The following is a 22,107-nucleotide window of genomic DNA, read 5'->3' as shown; positions in this document are numbered from 1 at the left end:
TACTCTATTAGCAGCCTTAGAGCAGGAGATAACAGGGTTGTGTACTACGGTCACTAACTTGGGGACGAAAGTTGATGCTTTGGCCACCCAGAATGCTAAATCAGAGAAGAAAATCATGGGCTGGTTGTGTGCGTTGGGAAAGGCGTGCCACCTTGACCCTGGCACTGTCTCCGATCAAGATTGATTTGTCAGGGAAGTTCCTTTACCTCGCATTTATTTATTTTGTATGACATGGGGACATGCCATCTTTTTAAGTATGGGGTGGGGGATACTTCATTTGTATGTTGTATATATGTTGGAACATAGCTTGATTTTGGTCTTTAGTTAGTTGTCTAAATATGTGATTCGACTTGTCCCGACAATGGATATCACTCGACGGGTTTCTTAAGGGTCTAAGTCGATACAAAAAAACAAGAAAAAGAGAAGAAAAGATTTTCTTTTGTAGATAGTGTATCAATTCCCCTTGGTTTTCTTTGGACTGTGGTTCTTTTCCAAGGGTTTTGTTTGAACCGGGTGTAGTTAGTTTTTTGTTTATTTTTTTTTTAATTTTTTAGGTACTTATGGGCTATGAGATGAGATGGAAAGAGAATCTGTTAACGTTGTTACGCCTTGAATACAATAGACACTTTAGTGTGACACTTAGTCTCAGTTGTTGATTCTTGTTAGAGTGCCTTAAATTGTATGTTCTTAACTTGACTTAAGTACTCAGACGAGAGTGTTTTAATAAGCCAATTTGGAGTGAGTCATATGCCATGTGTGTGTGAGATTTATTGTATTCTATGCACTGTATTTGATGCCTAGAACTTGCCCTGTGTGTTTGCAAAGTGAAATAGTAGTTTTATTCAGTCTTGGAAGTGATATAGGCATTTCTTTGTTGAACCAGATATGTATATTTTACCTGCCTAATTGTTATGTACCGTAGTTAACCCCTTTGAGCATGTAATCTTATTTCCTTGGCAACCACATTACAAGCCTTACCCAATTGTTTAAATGAACCATTTGTTTGAACCCTTTCACCTCCCATAAGCACTTGAATTGTGATGAACTGGTAAAAGTTAAAGTGTGGGGTGTTTGGTTTGGCTTTTGAGTGGAACTAACGAAATCAGGAGAAATGTGCACGGTTTTGAATAAGTAAGAGCCACTTGAATGAAAAAAAAGAGAGAGAAAATAAAATAGTTACATTGTTGTGAAAAAAAATAATAAAAAAAAAGTTTTGATAAATAGTGGCTCTTGATTAAGTGTGCTTAAAGAAGAAGGGAGTTAATATATATTGATGTAAAAGGTGGAGTCTTGGTTTGACATAAGTGTGGGGTTATGAATGTAAAAGTATATGTATTAAAGTGTTTAGGGAGGTGTAGTCACTCTTATATCCAAATGTATCCTACCCGTCCCTTAGTCTACATTACAACCAAATAAAGTCCTATTTGATCCTAGACTGAATGATCTCGATTAGTAGAGTAGTACACTACGGGCAAGCCTATGATGCATCTTTTGTGGTATATGAATATTCTTTTTGAAAGTGAGTGAATTTTGTCTATTTGAATTCCTAATTGTTCTGAATGTTTATTGCTTGTGGAACTACTCTCGTTTGCGATGTGAGGGCACTTGATTCATGAAAGAAAGGTACATCTTGACCTTTGTGTAGAGTAAATGAGTAAGTTAGGAACATTGCGCGGCATGTGAGAGTCAACTCTTGAGGCAAAAATGTTACACTACTGGACTCAATCCTTGTGGTATGGTCTTGGTGTGATACGTTAGAGAAGTTGCTTAGTGAAGGAACCTCTGTAGAGTATGGTTGATTTCTCGAGGACGAACAATGGTTTAAGTGTGGGGTGTTGATAATAGGCTATATTCAAGTAATTTAGCGACCATTTACACCCCAACGTAGCTATGCTTTATTGCTATATGAAGGTTAAATGACAACAAATGGCTCTAATTATGAATTTTGTGCTTTGCAGGAGCAAGTCTTGATTATGAGGACACTGAACAGTATTTGGAGCTAATTTGGAGCAAGGAAAGCCAATCGGAGGTGAATGCATGTAAAAGAAGAAGGAAAAAAAATAGAAAACAACTGAACTTCATGAGCGCGGGCCAAGCACGGCCGTGCTCCAGCCGCGCTAGTCAGGCAGAATAGAATGCAATATGCACGGCCCAAGCACGGTCGCACTCATCATTTCGAGGAATATTATTTTCAGGGGTAATTTCGTAAGTTCGGGGGAAACTCTCCTTAACATATAAAAAGCCCATGTCGCCCAAAGAGAAGGTATCAAGGTTTTTGAAGGATTATTGAAGGCAAGAAGAGGCAAGGTGGAAGATTCGGCATAGAGTTTTACCTTTCTTTCTCTTGTTTTGATCATTAATGATGAATTCTACTGTTATGATTGTGAAAATGATTATGCGTAGCTAAACATTTAATCTAGGGTTTTGATAGAACCTCTTGGAGGATGAATTTCTGATATGTTAATATAGATTTGCCTTAATAATTTCTCTGTTTGTTCAACTATATTGTGATTGCTGTTGATTGAAGGGCCCTCAATCGGTTGTGCCTATTTAGTATGCATTACTCGGGAGAGAGTACATATTTAGGTAGTTGTTGAACAACACTACTCCTAATGTATTTGCAGGATTAATACGAAGGGTTTAAAGGTGGGATTAGGGATAACGAAACCTTGAGTGCGATCTAAGTGAGCTGTAACTAAGGCCAACTAACGTAATTCAGGAGAATATGTCTAGTATATTGTTGTAATTACTTGGGAGAGAGTTACGACAGTCAGAATGCTCATGATTGATAGAGAAAACTTAGGCAAATTTACACCAAATATAGAGGAAAGGATTCCGACAAGAGGGGAAATCATAACTTTAGACCATTCTCATTCTTGCTTACAACTAGTTTTTAGCTAGTCTTAGTTTACTGCATTGTTATTACATAATATTTAGTTAATAAACACCCCAAGTTGTTACTAAAATATCTCTGAATATTGAATACGTGAATTTCTGTGAGTCCAATAGCTGTGATTGATAGGTTAATTCCCTGTGAGATTCGACTCCGGACTTGTTAATCGGGATATATTTGTAGCCACCGCTTTATCTTTTTTATAAGACATAGTTGGGTGTAATCACTGACCACACCCTAGTTGTTATTTTAAAAATACTTTCTCCGAGAATTCAATCAAAGAATGTTTTTCAAAATAAATAAATTTTAGAAGCTTGGCTAAAAAGCCTAAGTTGTTTGGGTGGTAAGTGTAATTTTACAAACCACAGAGGATAGATTTGCAATTCATCAAAAAAGAGAGAGTGCTTATACAGAAGAGTAATCGTCCAAAGTACTTGTCCCTCCTAGAGAAAATGGAGGAAACAGAGAAAGTATCCGTCAAATCTGCATCCGAAGAGATTTCTAAGGAATTCAAAACCCTCATCAATGCTCAGGATTTGGATTCTCTGAAGCAATTGCAAAACCTCATGTACTTCTTTTTGCAACCTTCATTCATTTTTTTTATTTTTTTTAAATTTTCTTTGGAACATATCTGTGATGTAAACTGTTCTTAGTAATTTACTGTAAATTCCGAACCGAGTATGCAATGAGCTAAAGATTCAATTGTGTTTCTTGAGCTAATTTGTGGTGCGTATGATGTATTAGAACTTGTATTCACTTTTTATTCCGTTCAGTTCCCGCTGAACATAGTTTCTGCCCCATCAGATTATACAGTTTCGGGTTGAACCAAAGTTTGTTCTTTTCTTGCTCTAGGTTCAATGGTTGGCTTATTATGGTCAATTAGGATAATATCTGAGTTGGGTAGTTTGGAAAGTTTTTAATTGATAAACCAGCCTCTGGTCATATTGGATAAATTTTTTAATAATTGGTAATGAGAGGATTTGTTGCTAATGATATGATTAGCTGATGTATTTTTTTGTTCTAGGTGTTGTTCCATCAACTTATACAGTTTAGGGATGGATTCCAAATTGTTGTTTTCTCCTTGATTAGAAGTAGTGGGATTCACATATTTTCGCTGAAGTGGAGCTGATTTGGTCCTTTGGATAGTTAAGAAGTTATGTTTAAGCAGGAAATTGAAAGGGTAAGCTGTTGGTTATATGATTGACTGAGGGATTTGTGCTTCCTGATTAACTTTTAGAACCAGCCTTTGGATGCATAAATGAGTTCTAAATATCAGTTTTATTAGGTAACACATTATAAGATTTCCAAATAAACAATGGCACTACATGACCAAATGTTCAGCGGGTGCTGCAGTTCAAAAGCCAAAGTTTCATTTTCTTGTGGAAAAACACTATCTCCAGAGTTGTTGAGTCCAGAAGGAAAGCAGTTTTACCATATGTTTAGCAATTAGATCCAGGCATGCACAAGTTTCTCTCTTGTTATGAAAATTAAGCCGTCAAAATTAGGACACAAAAGCTGTATTGTGATACCAATCTTTGAATGCACTTCAGACTGTCTATCGTGTTCCCATATCTTTTTTATAACGGAGATGTCTGGGCCAGTTTGCGTGCACCTCGACTATTCCTCCAGGTAACTCTACATCCCACCAGCGCTAATCGGGGTAAATCAGTCCAGCAAAGCTTGGGGTAAAGAAATTACCTAGTGGCTTTTGCCTCTGTTGGAATTTGAACCTGATACCTCATAGTTCTCTTCCCACTTCATTGACCACTTGACCACACCCTTGGTTGCCCCTGCAACAACATTCTTCCATGCCTTATTTGAATCTTTGTATCTGATCCACGATAATGATCAACTAGTCAATATTTTTATTGGACAAAACTCTTTGTTTATCAGGAGGTTAGCTTATGAAAGTGACTTTTGAGATACGTCGGCTAATAATTACCAAGTCTCAAAAGAAACATTCAGTACTGCTTTCGGTTTTGTATATCAAAGTATCAAACTTGTACCTTCCCCTCTTTGAATAAGTAGAATTTCGTGTGTTCTACCCATTACAATAATATAAATCATCAACAGCTCATATTGGGGTCTTTACCCCTTAGATCACAAAGAAAGATCCGCACTGCAACCTGGTGATTAATCGTGAGAATATATGTTGGAGCCAAAAGATCACCTCCTCTATAATCTCTTATGGTATTCTTATTTGATTGGAGAAATTTTCCTCAAGAAGCTTTATTTCAGTCACTTATCAAGGAAAAAAGAAAAAAAAAGTTGAGAAAATGCTTATTAGCATAAATCTCATTGGACCGGGCCGGGTTAGGGCCTAGCCCACGCGGACTTTAGCAATTGACGGGCTGGGCTAGTCCACCATTTTGATGGGCCTTATAATGGTCAGCCCACCCCAGCCCTATGTGGGTCGTGGACCCCCACGAGTCTGCCCATCATTTTAAAAAATATAATTTTATATTTTTTCTTTAAGCACTAACCTAAAAAAGATAAATATTTAAAAGTTAAAAATATCTTATTGGAAATTTTTTGCAAAACTTAATAATTTTTTATATTGTTCCAATATATCACAATAAATACTAAAAAAGTAAAAGACAAGGCTATATTTCCTTCACTAAAAGTTAAAATTCAAAACAAACTATTCAAGAGAATGTCCATAATGCTTTATGTGACATCCAACACATCATCTTGATCAAAAATATTTTAATCCGCTTGTGACAAGGTTGTCTTAACACCTTCATCTACATCTACAATTCATATGCAATATTAATTAGTTAAATATTAAGAATAATTAAATTTTAAAACTATTAACATTCAAATTCACATAAAAAAATATTACCAGTTTGAGTTTGGGAAAAGTCGTGTAGCCAATTTCGAGTAATAACAAGTGTTTGGTCATTTTCATAATGGATGCAACTTCTATACTTGGTAAGAACACGTCCACCAATGCTAAATGTTGATTTCGATGCTACAGTATCATATACTTTTTATATTTTATATATTTTAAATAAATATTTTTATTAGGCCCACGGGCCGGCCCAACCCAACCTCAGTGAAGCCTCACGGGCCATACACCACGGGCTTACTCGGGCTGGACTTAAAAGCCTCGTTTGTAAATGGGCACCAAAAATTCTAGCTCAACCCTACTAAATCACGGTTTGGGCTGGGCTGGCCCATTGGGCCAAGCCCATATTGACACACTTTGTCTTTTTTGAAGCTCTGACTTTTGCTTGAGTCTCAGTTATTTCTCGATGGAGTCACCCATACTTGCTTAAAGCTTGTTGGCGACCATGATTTTACATCCGAGCACTAAAGAAATTACGTTCTTATAGCCTTCATCAAAAAAAGAAATTACGTTCTTATAGTACTTTTCTACTGGTTGTGATTAGGATGTGGTCATGAATATCAGCCTGTTCCTGAACACTTTGAAGCTGCCACCTCCTTTAAACAGTTAAACTTAATTTTCTGCCACCTTTGTGATAGCTATTTGTCATAATTCTGGAAGAGGCTTTTAGTTTTTACCATGTAATTTATTGGTTCGTTCAGTCCTTTTTGTTCATTGTCTTATTGTCATTCTTGGTGCCTTTTTTCACGGTCGTCTTGTCCACTCGAAATGCAGATTGGGACGGTTGCAGGACAGCAATGCAGTTCTTTCGCACTTCAATGAGTATTCAGAGCATTGTTTCACAGAGGTCTCGGCAGATTTCTCTAGAAACACACGTCTCTTAAAATCTATGAAGTCAGACCTTGATTACATATTTCAGAAGTTGAGGTATAACCATCCTTTTCTTCCCTCTTGTTATCCTCTTCTTTCTGTATATCAGTTTTCGGCAAGTGCAGGTAATAGATGGATTTGCTTGACTATTCATTATACTTGCACCTAATAAGTCATGTTTACCATAATTTGCTAATGATAAACTACTCAGTTCATTATTTGAACATTTCATTAGAATCTACTCAATATTTTGATCCGTGATCTTTGTGGTTTACACAAAAGTATATTTTGCTTGCTTCTTCAAAATAGGTATATTTTGCTTCCTTCTTATTTTCTCTTAAAAAGATGTATTGCAATCAAAGTCATTATCTTCCTTTTCCTCAGTTATTGGCTTGTTACATGTGATACTTTGTGCTACCATTTGGATAGTTTGATCCAATCTCATGGTTTTCAGCTTAAATTCCTCTTTGCCTAAGGTAAAACATTTGAGGAATACAAAAAAGAAACTATCATAGTTTTCCACAATCAACCATGCCTCAATCAATTAGGCTCTGTTATTCAGTATCTGCACAATCCAAAAATTCAGTATTCAGGGGATCTCTACAATTAATCTATTTTCATGCTGGCCATCAATTTGTTGAAACCCTCCTCATTCATCTAGGCTTAGACCAGCTATGTTTAAAAAGCTCACATAAGCAGACTCAGTTTCAATTCCCACAACTTAAAAGAACTTTATTCAAGCGTTAAAACTGCTAACTAGGTGAGGCCAAAACATAAACTGCATAACGACTTTATGTTAAACTCTAGAAGTCCATTTTCGTTATTATCAGCATTTTGGATGGTGCTATAATGTTTTTGAGAGAAATAACGGGGCGCTATTAGACTACTGGATCTATTCCCAAAAGTGGGAACTACTGTGTTTTGTGGTTTACCCAATTATTCCTATATTACTTTTAAATGTTTATTTTTCCTTTTCAGGAGCATGAAGGCAAAAATCATGTCAACCTACCCAGATGCACTTCCAGATAATACAACAATTCAGGCACTTGATCAAAGGCCTGATCTTGAAATGCCACGATAAGTTTGGTACTGTAAATGTTTGGGAAATGTTGCTTCTTCTATTTCGTCCATTATAGATATCGATAAGTTTGTTCACGGTGGATAGTTTGTGATAGAGCTTAACTGTTTTTATCTGATAGTTCTGCAGCTGTATACTGCAACGTGTGTTATGATAAGTTGTGGTCTCTCCCGAACAGTAGTTCTAGTGTGATTTTTGCATTGCGCGTACCTTTTTAGAGACAACACACTAATCTGTTTATTATAAGGATTCTGAGCTCCCAGTAAACCTATGATTGATGACATGAAAGAGCAAATATTTCGTTCTTGCAATGAAAATGTATTAAAATTATTAAATGAGGGGTTTTCTCATGTTTATGGCATTTTTATCTGCTGTACTCCTTTGGCAGTTGGATTGAAGGAAAACATGGAAAAGTAGATGGCTATGTTAAATGCTGATAGAGGTTAGAATTGTATTGGTTCAAAAGAACATAGGACAAGATTAACAGATTAAGTAGGCGTTTGGACATAAGAATTGTAAAATTCAAAAAAATGGTGAAATTTTTTTTCAAGTGAAAATGGTATTTGAAATTTAAAGTTGTGTTTGGACATAAATTTTAGTTTGGGTTGTTTTTGAAGTTTTGTGAGTGATTTGAGTAAAAATTTTGAAAAATAACTTTTTGCAGTTTTTTCAAATTTTCGAAAATTTTCAAAATGCATTTTCAAGTGAAAATTGGAAATTTTATGAACAAATGCTGATTTCGGAAAAAAGTGAAATATTTTTGGAAAAATTTTCCATCAAATTTTATGTCCAAACGGGCACTAAAGTTCCTAGCTTTCAATCTGATAGAACTTAGAATTGTAAATGGTCCTAAGTAACAACCAGTGCATTTAAAGTAACAATACGATACAATGCAATGAAAAAAGACAATCCAAACAACTCCTAAGTGAACAAACAATTAAGAAGCAACAGTTGAACTAGAAATTGCATAGAAATTGCATAACATAGCTCTCTTTTTGTCCTCCTTCATATTCCACCTCTCTGACTTGCCGTTTTTTCATCAATTTGAAAAGACTTGGCAAGAAGATCAACAGGAATAGCTGGAGTGGAACCAAAGCACGCAGTTGAAACACGAGTGAGTTCAGAGTTTTGGCTGCTAAAAGCTAAAAGCGCAATAGCATTAGTGTCCCTTCAATTTCGCTGGAAATGGACGAGACCTTGTGGGAAGACGAAGACATCACCAACTTCAAGACGGTTCTCAGGGTTGGAGGTAACAGATCCGACTTCCAGACAACCCTCGAGGACTAGTGTAACACCCCGTAAATTCGGCTTAGGTGTGAATGTATTAAATGAGTGGTAAAGTTATACCTTGAACATGTAAAGTCCCATCGGGATGATTATGGGTGAAAATAGTTATTTCAAATCAAGATGGATAGTTATTGCAGAAGGTTCGTATTCCAGCAGGTTTTAGTAAAAATGAGTAAGGAATTTGGGAAACCTCAAATCATGAAAGTTGTAGGCCTTTGAAATAGCTTTCCAACGATATATTATGGAGCCCAAACGGATCTCTGTACAAAAAGTTATGCGCGTTTTACAGAACAGTATGTGATATGCGCGCCCTTAGCGCGGCTGCGCTAATTTTGAGGCAGTGTTACTGCCGTTTAGCACGGTCAGTAGCGCGGGCAGGCCTCCAGATGCGCGGGCGCGCTAGTCGGGGTCGTTTTAAAGCTATATTTCGTCCCCCACAACTTCAAAACATAAAAACTTGCTCTAGAAAGAGGAACTCTCAGAAACCTAACTCCTTAAGGGTCCTTCCACCACCCAAGGTAAGTTCTAATGGTGATTCTAAGTTAATTTCAATTTTCCAACATCTTATTAACATGGTTAAACCCTCCATATCATTAGATATTCGATTGGGACATCATTGTTGAGAGAAGGAAGCCTAGAACTCGAATTCAAAGGGTTTGAACTTAAAAAAAGTAATGTCTTCACCCTCTAATTTATTCTAGCATTTGTTTAATGATTATAAACCCTAGTTCATGAGATATGAGTTGATGAGTTTGATAGAAAAACATGAACGATTATAGGATTGGGGTGTTGAGTGTTGATTATTGGATAAGGGTATTGTTTACATTATGGGTGATGAAGAATAATGTTGATATAATCATTTGAGACTTTAAAATTTATCTAGGAACAAGAGAATGGGTTGTTGGGTATAGAGACACCATTAATAAGGACTATGAAGCTTTATTTTGACCAAGTGTTTGATAAAATGCTTAAGTGACCAAAACATGAGCATCATAGCTAATATGGAATCCCTTTGACTTGTATTGCTGTAGATTAAAGTTGAAAGGGTTGACAAACATTGTATTACGCTCAAGGGCAGGAAGTTAAGGTATGTAAGGCTAACTCTTTACGTTTGGGAATGTCCATGATTCTCCCTACGTCCCATTCATTATGACCATTACCAGTTTCCTCAGAAAATAACTATGCCTCAGTTCCCTGAATAGTAGTAGAACTTCTATTCTCTAGATGGCATAGTCTCATAATCATTCGATATTCTATGAGTTTCAGTTATGATAAATCAACTTATTATGAATACTTATCTCAGTCTAATCCTATCACTAATCCAGTATCATGTAACTTGGTATGACTCATTATTTCAGTATCATGTATTGTAATATGATTCTCAGTTCCTGATTTTATATTCTTGAATGTTGAACACCTGTATTTAGGCCTGAGGCCGCAGTTTATGCTTTATGCATTTTGGACCTGAGGTCGCAGTTATGTATACGTATACTTGGGCCCGAGGCCGCAGTTGTGCACACACACACACACACACACACACACACATATATATATATATATATATATATATATATATATATATATATATATATATATATATATACCCGAGGCCGCAGTTTAATATTCAGTTAAACAGGTTGTTCATCATTCAGAAGAGGGAGTATTCACATCCTTACTTCCTTGTTCAGTTATCAGTTTATCAGCCAGCAGTTCAGTTTCAGTATTTACAGTTCTTTTGTTTAGCTATTTTACATACCAGTACAATTCAAATGTACTGACGTCCCTTTTGCCCGGGGCCTGTATCTCGCGATGCAGGTAACGATTTTCAAGTTGACGATTCTGCTTGCTAGGACATCTCGTATCAGCTATTGGTGAGCCCCAGTCTTCCGGGGCCTTATCTCTCTTTTGTTTTAGTCATTATAGTATTTCAGTTAATAAGGTATACCGGGGACCTTGTCCCGGTAAACAGTTAGTATTTTCAGTATATTTTTAGAGGCTTCGTAGGCTATAACTCAGTCAGTCAGATATTAGCAGGCTTTCATGTGTTAGCCTTGTCGGCTACTTGTTTATACTGGCAGACCTTTCAGTATTTTCCGCATCTATGGTATTTCAGTCAGACTCCTTAGTAGATTACCATGTTTTATATTTACCTCTAGCTCATAGTTATACCACGTGTTGATCCAGCCATGCAGTTGGTTTGCTCGGTCACATGCAGTCAGGCACCGAGTGCCGTGTTACGCCCGACCATGGTTCGGGCGTTACAACTAGCACCATCTCTGTTGCGCGAGGATGAATATGAGGAGAGGTCAATCCAAATGGCGCGAAATCTCCACGAGTCATTGTAATGCCGAGTGTGTTGAGTCCTGGAATGGTTGTCTTTGTCCCAACGTTTCCAGATGGGGTTGATGTGTTGCCTGCTATGTGCAACCCACTGAAAAAGAAGTCCTCTGCTTCCACAAGCTTAGGGTCCTTGCAAACTTTACCGTTCACATGTACTGCATCCCACGTTTTACACAGTAACCACATATTCATGGATAACAAGACTCTGTGTTACTCCCTCCGTTTTATTTTATATGAACTTAATTGATTGGGTACGAAATTTGAGAAAGAATGAATTATTATTGGAATTTGTATATTTGTGTGACTATAAAACCATGAGAAAATAAAAAATTTAAAATTAAATTATTTTTAATATAGTACCTAAGCTTGTGGAGTCTGCACCACAAAAATCTTGAAGTGGACTTGGGTCAGATGCTAAAGTCACTGACCAATAGCCCTAACACAAAGAACCTTGAAGCCATTTCAACTTTTCTTTTTTCAGCTTTAGAAACAACTAGTATTAGTACCCGCGTGATGCGCGGATAATTAAAAAGAACGATGTACACCATAAAGTTTAATATGTTAGTGTTAATACCTTCTTTACAACCAAACATTAAAAATATATTAAGACTCTGGTAAAACTTTCATTCCATCTCCTAATAAATGTTCCATAAGAAATAACGATACTATACAATTTGCTTGATATGAATGTTCCACGAAAAATAATAATGCTATACAATTTGCTTGATATGAAGCATGTGCCTAAGGGAACATTATTGTAGCAAATGCTCGTGGACATAATTTTCCAGAAGTTGTCCTCTGTATTGAGGTTTATCACTACAAAAAGGCATGGGTAAAAATTCAATAATTTTTGGTCCTTGGGCGACAATTTTTGACGGAAATGAGAAACAACATATATTGTATTATTGATGAGATAATGAAGAAGACATGCCAGAATGATCTTTAGAAGGAAACTTAGTTGTCATCTAAAATTAATGCACACTATCAGATATTTTGATTAAGTGTAGAATAAAATATATTCAAATACATCAATAGCTTGGATTCTAGGAAGCCAATAGATCTCATCACGTCAACATCAGAATCTAGATGAGCTTCATACACTTGGACTGCAGATAACATAGTCACAGGCCACTGTTCTATGTCACTACATGTGACATCTTTTTAGACTTTCTCAATTCATCTAGCTTATATTATGCTCTCTGCAATAAATTATTCAACTTTACATTAAAGTAAAAAGTTGCATACTACCACAATATAGAATTTCCCAGTTTCTGGTTCTTTGGTCATTGTTGTTGTCCACCCAGCAACAGATGAGGATTGCTAGTATAATCCATTAATATTCTCCATTTCACACTAATCTGCAAGCTCTAACACGACAGTATCTCTCAAATATGATAAAAATTTGTGGCAGATTAATCACAACAACATGACAATAAAATACACAAACAGTAACAAATAATGACAGAGAGTAAATCATATATAAAGAAAATAGAGAAATACTTAATTGGCTTCAAGATTCTAGGAGTGAGGCGCTGGAAAAAAGATAAAATGTCATCTCTGATGAACTGCCACATAACATAGTTATACCAAATTAAAAATATTAACTAAAGAAAATGATACATAAGACCAAAGGATCATAAGACAATAACAATACTCAATAATTAAATGATAAATCATTTAATAATAGCTCTTCCCATAGTTGCATGAATTCGATCTCCCTAAAAAAAAATTAAAAAGAAAGTTAAGTTAGTAAAGGCGCATAACTTGAAGAAAATACATCACAACTCAAAAAATAACAACAGCTAAAAGAGTATGCACCTTTCATCTTGAATAATTAATTCAATTGAATTAGGATTTTCTGGTTTCTCGCGGTCTGGAACGTGCCATAATCTAACAACACGAACCTTCAAATTCCAACTCATTTTGGACGTTGATATTTCACTGATATAGTTATAGTTTGGAGCTATACTTTGTAGTAGTTTGTGCGTAAGCTAAACCCTAAGCAATGTAGAGAAGTCAAACCTAAATAAAAGTTGCTTAAATAAAGATTTCTGAGGAAAGACTATCGAAGTAAATCAATTTTTAAGGCATCTGAAATCCTAATTTTTTTAAAAAAAGTATGTGTAAATCAATGTGTAAGAGTGAATGTGCTCAAGAAATGATACAGATCTTCATTTTTTAGCTTTGAGTTTTTTGAATTTTCAACCTTCGTTTATTTTTTTTGTTAACCACCAAATTTTAATTTTTCTTGTCTTTTTCCTTTGTCCTCTTGTTAATAATATCATTTTCTTTAATATAATATAGATGTAAGATACAAAATATTTATTTAATTAATTCTTTCTTAAAAAAGAATACCTACCATAACTGAATTATACACAAAATTTAATTAAAGATACCTATAATAATGTATATTGTTCACAAATAAGGTCAAATACAAAGTTTGTACTAAATAAAAATTATTATTTCAACTTAAAATTAATGTGTAAGATACAAAACGAAATTAACAAAATTTTAATTAATTCTTTCTTAAAAAGGATATCTACCGAATTATACACAAAATTTAATTAAAGATACCTATAGTAATGTATATGATACCCATATTAATGTATATTGTTCAAAAATAAGGTCAGATACAAAGCTTGTACTAAATAAAGAATTATTATTTCAACTTAAAATAAAAGTGTAAGATACAAAACGAAATTAACGAAATTTTAATTAATTCTTTCTCAAAAAAAGATACTTACCATAACTGAATTATACACAAAATTTAATTAAAGATACCTATAGTAATGTATATTGTTCACAAATAAGGTCAAATACAAAGCTTGTACTAAATAAAAAATTATTATTTTAACTTAAAATTAATGTGTAATATATAATGATTCTTTCTCAAAAAGGATACATACCATAATTGAATTATACACAAATTTAATTAAAAGTTATATATAGTTATAGTATATTGGTTTGCTTAATGAAAATTGCATCCTTTTTTTTTGTGTGTACGTCTTTGGTCATTAAAAAGAGAATATTTTTATTTTTAGTTTAAATCTTAAAATAATTGATTTTGATTAATTAAAGAATGAAATTCAACTTACAGAAAATCTTGGACTACTACTTCCATTAAATATGTTTCCATTTATAATTCAAATTTTTTATGTTGTCTTAAAATTGCCAAGTGACTTTATTTTAGCTTGTCACTTGGCTTAACCACATGCTTTACTACTCTTCTTTTAATATAATATGATATAGATAAATAGATAGATTATAATTGCATTAAAAAAATGTAGCTAATTAATGACTGGGGTTCGTAGTGATGCGGCAAAGGGAATTAAGTTGACGGATCTCTGTGTCTTCTTATGTATCCTTAAATATACGTAACAGAATGAGTCTTACTATTTCTCATCGTTCCAAATGTCAAGTGTGAGAAGTAGTGACGATTTGTTGATTTTTTTTCTCTGATTGTGTATGGATTATAACGTCACTGCCCAACTTTTTTTTTTTTTTTTAATTTCTTCCTTAAGTATTGCTTCTTATATATGAGGAAGAAATATAAGTATTGCTTCTTATATTTCTTCCTTAAGTATTCTTTTATTTTGGGGTTGCTGAGGGGGTGAGGGGGAACTGTGGAGATATGGAATTGAAGTTATTTAGAAAACAATTATTGGAATTTGGAATTTCATACATTTATATATGCGTTTACTTTTTAATTCCATTTTACATGATTTTAATTCCTACTAATGATGTGCGAAAAGTGTTATTTGGATTTATTTGGTTTATTAATTCTTTTCAGATGAAAAACGAAATTGAGCAGCCGTAGGAAAAGAAATTTAAGAATTTTAATATTTACTTGTGACATTGGGATGAACATGCACCAGCATTACTTGAACTGTTCATACCATCAAAACAAAGTCGTTATCGGTGTAGCTCGCAACTTACACTTTATAGGATGCTCTTTTCCTAGTACATTACTGATACGTTTATCAATCATATAATCTTTGAATGTACGTATATATTAATACATGGCGCATAAGATATAATGATACATGCACGATTAATGTTTTGAAGGGAAGAATTTTATGGGCGAGGCGAAAACTTCATTTCATATGTTTGACCCGATCAACGATAATATAAAGCCTCTGATAGTAGTGACATGTCGGTATGATTCTAAAAGGCCGAGGTCGAAGGTTAAAGATGACGTGATGCCGAGGTTGAACCGGATTGGCAGAAGATGAAGGCGAGGACGAGGACGAGCACTCATCTTCAGCACAAAATGACGACCAATGTTAGGATTTAGATTCCCTGAAAAATATTTTGTAGATATTCCCTTCCGTTGTACTTTTTAGGGTTTTGTGGCTCATATGCCCTTATAAATAAGAAGAGATGTAATTCAGAGAGGGGTTTTGACCCTTTGTAAAGAATTCCATCAACGTTCTCTGTACAAGATTCTTACTTTATTGCATAGAAACAAAACTTGACTTTACACTTATTTTTTTTTTTTATTCTCTCCTGATCCAAGAAGGATTGGAATATAAGGTTGCTCATCATCATCCATCATTGTCGGAAAGACATCCGAAAATCTCACCTTTGTCGGGTTGTCTTTACTCCATTTACTATTTGAAAGTCACTTATTGTTATTTATTGCTATATTTTATATTTCTAAGTCTTTATTGCTTTATCATTACTCCAAGATTGTCATACGTATTAAATATTCACCCTAAAAGTGCTAGATTTGTCATTGAATATTAATATTGGCTAGGATTAGCCCTGTTTTTCAACAAATCTAATTGGATAAAACCAAGATCTATGTTTTTGGGTCATACAAGCCCCAGAACAATGGTAAAATAGTCTTCGAGCGATCTATAGGTCACGGATTCGAGCCGTGGAAGCAACCACAAATGCTCGCATTAGGATAAGCTGTCTATATCACACCCCTTGGGATGCAGCCCTTTCCTAGACCTTGCATGAATGAGGGATGCTTTGTGCACCAGACTGTTTTTTATTTATTATTTATTTTAATGTGTTTCGGTTATTGAGCTCCTCACTGGCATCAGTGTTACTAGTGTATATCTTTTATTAGCATTAGAATGCGAGTAAGGAGGACCAGGCCAACTGGCTACCTACATAATGCAATACATGATTAATTCTTTTGGCTCATACTTCTCTGCTGCTGCTAGCTTGTAAGCAAATTAATGACAGAATGAAAGCTAGCTAGCAGAGTATTCCAAATTAAAGAAAATATTAACACTTGGGTCACTTCTCTATGTGTGAGTATCAATTTATGTAGTTTTTGCCAAGCTTCTCTATATTTCTTTTGTCTGCTGTTTAACCAGCTCAAATTAAAATGCAAACTGCCGGTATGAAATTGATTTTGGAACTCACCAAATATTAATTAATTCATGCAACAAGTATGCCGTGATAGATGATTGCAATTCAGATTGCCGCTTGGGTCCTTATATTAATAAAACTCAATCAAAATGCAATTATCTCCAAAAACAAAAGGTCTCTACCTAATACTTCTAGCTTGGTCGTGTCTTAGTTCGACCGTTGAGTAGCTTTCTTCGTGCCTGAGGCTTATGGGTTTTGATTCTATAATCAATTAATTAATTAATGAACAAAACAATAGAAAAGGCTTGATGCAATTAATTGAGCGGAGAAAATGCGATATAACAACACTCAAATTAAATCATTAAAAGCATTCTCATATTTGTCCAATGCTCGCCTTCATATATTCCATCAGAAAAAACGCCCTTGTATCTGACTTGCCGTCTTTTGATCAATTTGAAAACCCCTAGCAAGAATATCACTAGGAATTGGTGGATCCGATCCAAAAGTTGCATCCGCAACCCGAATAGTTCCAGGTCCTTGGCTACTTAAAGCCGCAATGGTAACAGCGTTAGCCTCTCCTACATTCCTCTGAAAATGTACAAGACCTTTTGGTACAACAAAAAAATCGCCCACTTCAAGTGTTTTTATGAAGAGACGATTCTCAGGGTTAGAAGTAACAAATCCAATTTCAACACAACCCTCGATTACTAGCACTATCTCCGCGGCACGAGGATGAGTATGAAGAGGACTGAATCCATTATCCATTCGGTGCAAAATCAGCACGGGCTAACACAATTCCAAATGTGTTGATTCCTGGAATGATAGCCGATGTTACTTGGAATCCGATTGAGTTCGATGTGTTGCCGGGTATGTTCAACCCTCTGAAAACGAAGTCCTCTGCTTCTACAAGCTTAGGGTCCTTGCATATCCTCCCATTCACGTGCACTGCCAAGTTTCAGATCGACAATATATACACTGTTTTAAAATATTTTTATGTTATTAGTTTAATTTTACCTATTTTAATAATCGGTTGTCTTGCTGGTTATTCATCTGTGTTTGCTATAAAAGGTCATACTAAAAGGCTTTAACCGACCTTGATAATGTAAAGATATTAGTTAAAACTCATTTACTTATGGAAGAACTAATTAACAAATATGATACAATATGAGACTATTAATTTGGTTGCTAACTGACAAAACTAGCAAGGTTGTCGACCAAAACATTGGACTATGGAGAAGCACTCTTTATGCCCAATTTTAGCCAAAAGAATTTTAAGATATGTAAACTCTTTATGCTCAATCTTCTTCGTTTCCAGTCATAAGTTTGATGAAATAGTAGAAAGTGTAGTATAGTATTCAATCGTGAAGCTAGAAATTTTTTCAAGGATGTTTAGAAATAAAAGACGTAAAAGATTTCCTGATAAAGGGTATTCAATATATGTTATATACACCTAAAATCCAATATTTTATTTATGCACACAATATAGTTTTTTGTAACATTCTGACAAATTGACTGCCCTTCTCAAAAGGTGGCTTCAATTAGTACCTGAGGAGGTTGTGGAGTCTGCTACACAAAAATCTTGAAGTGGACTTGGGTCAGATGCTAAACACATGAGTACTGAACACATTCCAAACAATATCCCAAACATAAAATACCTTGAAGCCATTTCAACTTTTTCTTGTTCTTGTTCTTTTTGGCGTTAGAAATAATGGACTGCTTACAGAGAGTTTTTCTACTTGCAGAAAAAAGGTTTCACTGAAGACTGGGATTTATAGTAAATTAGTGATATGTGCCGAAAATTAAAGGGAATTAAGTTAACGGATCTCTGTGTCTTCTTATGTATCCTTAAATCTTCTAAACAGAATGAGTCTTCACAATTCTCACTGTTCATAGTCGAATATAATTAATATACTACTAACAGAACGGGTCTAAGGTTTCCCCTTGTTCACACGCAAATGTAAGAATTTGTTTATCGATGTTACGTTGATTCTTTTGTCAGATCGCAGATGTATTTCTACCTCTCCGGGGACCTTTAATTTATTTATTCCTTCCTTTCAACTTCTATTTTTTTTTAATTTTTAAATTCGTCTCCATTGATCATTGGTGTGTAAAAAATTACAATTCGAGTTTGGCATTCCAAATTTTATACATGATCATTGAGAAGAGACTTCTAAGTTAGTTCTAACCAGGAATCTAATATACAAGGTGTTTAGGCGGGTAATAACTGATGTGGGAAGGTTTGATTTTTGAAATTTTTACCTCCTATAGCAAATGTTAACATCTTATTTATTTTAAATAAATACCAATTAAAAAAATTATATTCTATAGATACCTTTTAATGTTTATAGCAAAATATCTAATTTTGGTTACCTCCTACCCCTAAGCCACTAAATACGCTATTCAGTTACGCTATTTTCTTTCTCTCTCTACTTTGATACATGCTATTCTCTTCCCCCATTCCCTGAAAATTTACCTGGTATACCTATACCAAAGGCTTCTCCGATTCTACAAAATACAACATCACCTCTGAATTCTGACCATGACGGCATAATTGCGGGCAACATCGACCACTTCAGGAAGACCCATGCCTAGAATAATTTAGGCGTCTGCTGCCGCTAGAAGCTTAAAGAATCAGAGTTTTATTATGGCAATAATTTGGTGAATCCAAACATGGTTGCCGGGAAGCTAAGGGCTGACCACGACAGTTGGATTGCTGTTCACCACTTTCGAGGCAAGCGAAACTATTAGTTTTTGTACAGGATGTGTGGGAACAGTGAGATTCGGGGTTTATGCTCGACGAAAGACTCGCCGAAAATTAGGGTTTGTTCTTGAACAAAGACGACGGAGTTTGGGGCTGAGTAACTTGATTTTCTGTTAATATATTTCAATGTATTTTCAATGTATCACACCGTATTTTCATGTATTTCATTGTATTCATTGTCTTTTTTTTTTCATTGTAATTCAATGTATCTCGTTGTATTCTATGTATTTCATTGTATTCACTATCTTTTTTTTCATTGTATTTCAATTTATCCCGTTGTATTCTATGTATTTCATTGTATTCACTGTTTCACTATGCCATGAATGCATTCATATATATTTTTTAATTAATATAATTTATATATTCAAATGTATTATATAATTCTCTGAAGATTGCTATGTTTTTGGGGTATATTAGGAGTCTGTTATGTTAATTAATTCACTTTCCGTTTAAAAACAATGTAATCCCTGTTTCACGCCGTGAATACAGCCGAATACAATAATCTGTCCAGCTGTAATCTCATGTTTCACGCCAATTATATAGTCGAATACACTCGCATACAATAACTGATTAGCTAGACTTCCCTGATTCATGCCTATTTTTGCTACTGTACTCATGAATACAGTAGCTTAAATACATCTTATGACAACAGAAAACGTATCTACAATCCGTAATATAGCAAATGGTATCTATAGATAGCTAATTACCACTAAAAGATAGTGCTTTATAAAAAATTTCCATGATTTTTTTGATCCTGAAGGAAGGCAAGTTCCATCTGTCCATATTAACTAGGCCTTTGACTTGGTTGGGAAGTCCAGCAAAAGAGTTGAAGACATGGATTGTATCAAGACTGTGACTCAAATTTGCCAATTTATCAGCTGGTCTATTGGCTTCTCTGAAGCAGTGGTTAATTTCGAATTCATGCTCTTCAACTAGCTCTCAGATTTCACTAATGATGTTGGTGATCTTCCAAGGTACCTTCCATTCCCTGCTCTCTCTCTCTCTCTCTCTCTCTCTCTCTCTCTCTCTCTCTCTCTCTCTCTCTGTGTGTGTGTGTGTATGTGTGTGTGTGAGAGTGTCTCTCTCTATCTCTCATTCTTTGTTGTTTCCCCAATTTTTTTCATCTGATGCTCTCTACTTTTTATCCTTTCATGTTGTATATATTTTTAATGGAATTCATCAATGAATTTCATTTGTTTTACTATAGAGTTTTAACTTAGCAATTTTCTTTCATGTTGCACAATTGGTGTTTAAATTGAAATTGTCAATCAATAAATTTTAAAGGTGTTTGACTCTCCACCATTAACAGCCATTAAAAAACTTTGAAACTTTGAAATCGAATTTGGATTTTCAAAAATTATTATTTGTTTGGATTGGGTGTTGTTGCAAACAATTGAGAATATTATTTGGAGTTTATATCTCAATTTTGAGGGTGTTTGGCGAAGATTAAACTTGGTTTTGGCTGAATTTCAGATTGAAACTCGACATGACATACAATATACTTACGAAATTGTAGTAAAGTTGTATATAAATTGTATTTAAGTTGTATTCTGTTATAAATATATATTTTTATTTGAATATTGTATGAAAGTTGAAAAACAGTTGTATAATGTATGAATCGTTGTATGAAATCTTACACCAAAATAATATTTGGCATAAAAAATGGTATTGGGTTGGAAATGGTATAAGGAATCTATATTACGAGGAAGGATATTTAAGTTATACAGAGTGATCAATGCTCTAAAAGAATTTTACATTATTGTATATGGTAAAATTGATTTATATTAAATGATCGAATGGTAATGCAACACGTAGAACCGAAGACATGCAAAAGATAAATCGAGTAACAAACAGTACGAAAAATAGTTGCCATTGGTATCGGATGGATCCCCAAGGGAGCACAATCAACGCGAGCAGATTGAATGTTTGCCATCGGAAAGCATTTAATGAAGAGTATTTTCTAGCATTAAATGAGTAGCAGTTTCAGAGAATATTTGCATTCATAACATACTGTTACATATTCATCAATGGCCCCCTTTATTGTCATTTAAGAGGAGCTCGATCCTATGATCTTGTTTCCCTAGGTCTAGCTATAAATAGCAGGCTCAACAACTATTGTAAGTAAAGGAAATTCCTGGAAAAAACCCATGCTACATTTTTTTTTCAAGCTAAATAAAATAACCTTACTTACCGTTTTATATTATTCTCATTTCTGTACTGCTCTCGGAGCCAAACTTGTTTTTTTTGGAATAGGGTCAAAAACACCCTTAACGTATTAGAAATGGTTTAAAAATGTCTTCCTTCCATCTATTGGGTCAAAAATACCTTTAAAGTTACTTTTAGGGTTATATATGCCCCTCCTTTTAATAGAATCATGGCATTATTGAGGCTTTTAATTAAACATATAACCTTAATTTATTGGTCCACATGAATTTCTGACCCAACTCAAAGGAACCGACCCCCCCCCCCCAATGACTGAACCCAATCCCTAACTTCCTTTTTTGATTATCCCAACTCATCTATTCTTGGGTGTTTGGTTCAATCGTGGGTGGGTCGGGTCCTTTGAGTTGGGCCAGAAATCCACGTGGACCAATAAATTAAGACCATATGTGTATTTAAAGGACTCAACAATGCCATGTCATGATTCCGTTAAAAAAGGGGCATTTGTAATCCTAAAAATAGTATTTTTTTAACCAAATAGGTGA

General features: G+C 34.7%; 1 protein-coding gene and 2 pseudogenes across 1 annotated transcript; 1 reads left to right on the top strand and 2 right to left on the bottom strand.

The window, feature by feature from the left end:
- The first annotated feature begins 3,301 nt into the window (after window positions 1-3,301).
- On the top strand, window positions 3,302-8,000 carry LOC107807861 (kxDL motif-containing protein LO9-177). Its single transcript, XM_016632308.2, has 3 exons — window positions 3,302-3,461; window positions 6,516-6,668; window positions 7,590-8,000. Exons 1-3 carry the CDS (start codon window positions 3,346-3,348, stop codon window positions 7,690-7,692), a joined length of 372 nt encoding a protein of 123 aa, XP_016487794.1. The 5' UTR covers window positions 3,302-3,345; the 3' UTR covers window positions 7,693-8,000.
- A 126-nt stretch (window positions 8,001-8,126) lies between these two features.
- On the bottom strand, window positions 8,127-11,777 carry LOC142179539 (putative germin-like protein 2-1; annotated as a pseudogene).
- A 5,164-nt stretch (window positions 11,778-16,941) lies between these two features.
- On the bottom strand, window positions 16,942-19,545 carry LOC107804604 (putative germin-like protein 2-1; annotated as a pseudogene).
- Window positions 19,546-22,107: the final 2,562 nt, after the last annotated feature.

Source organism: Nicotiana tabacum, chromosome 3 (assembly GCF_000715075.1).
Source record: "Nicotiana tabacum cultivar K326 chromosome 3, ASM71507v2, whole genome shotgun sequence".
NCBI classification, from domain to species: Eukaryota; Viridiplantae; Streptophyta; class Magnoliopsida; order Solanales; family Solanaceae; genus Nicotiana; species Nicotiana tabacum.
This window is presented reverse-complemented; position numbering and strand designations above follow the sequence as displayed.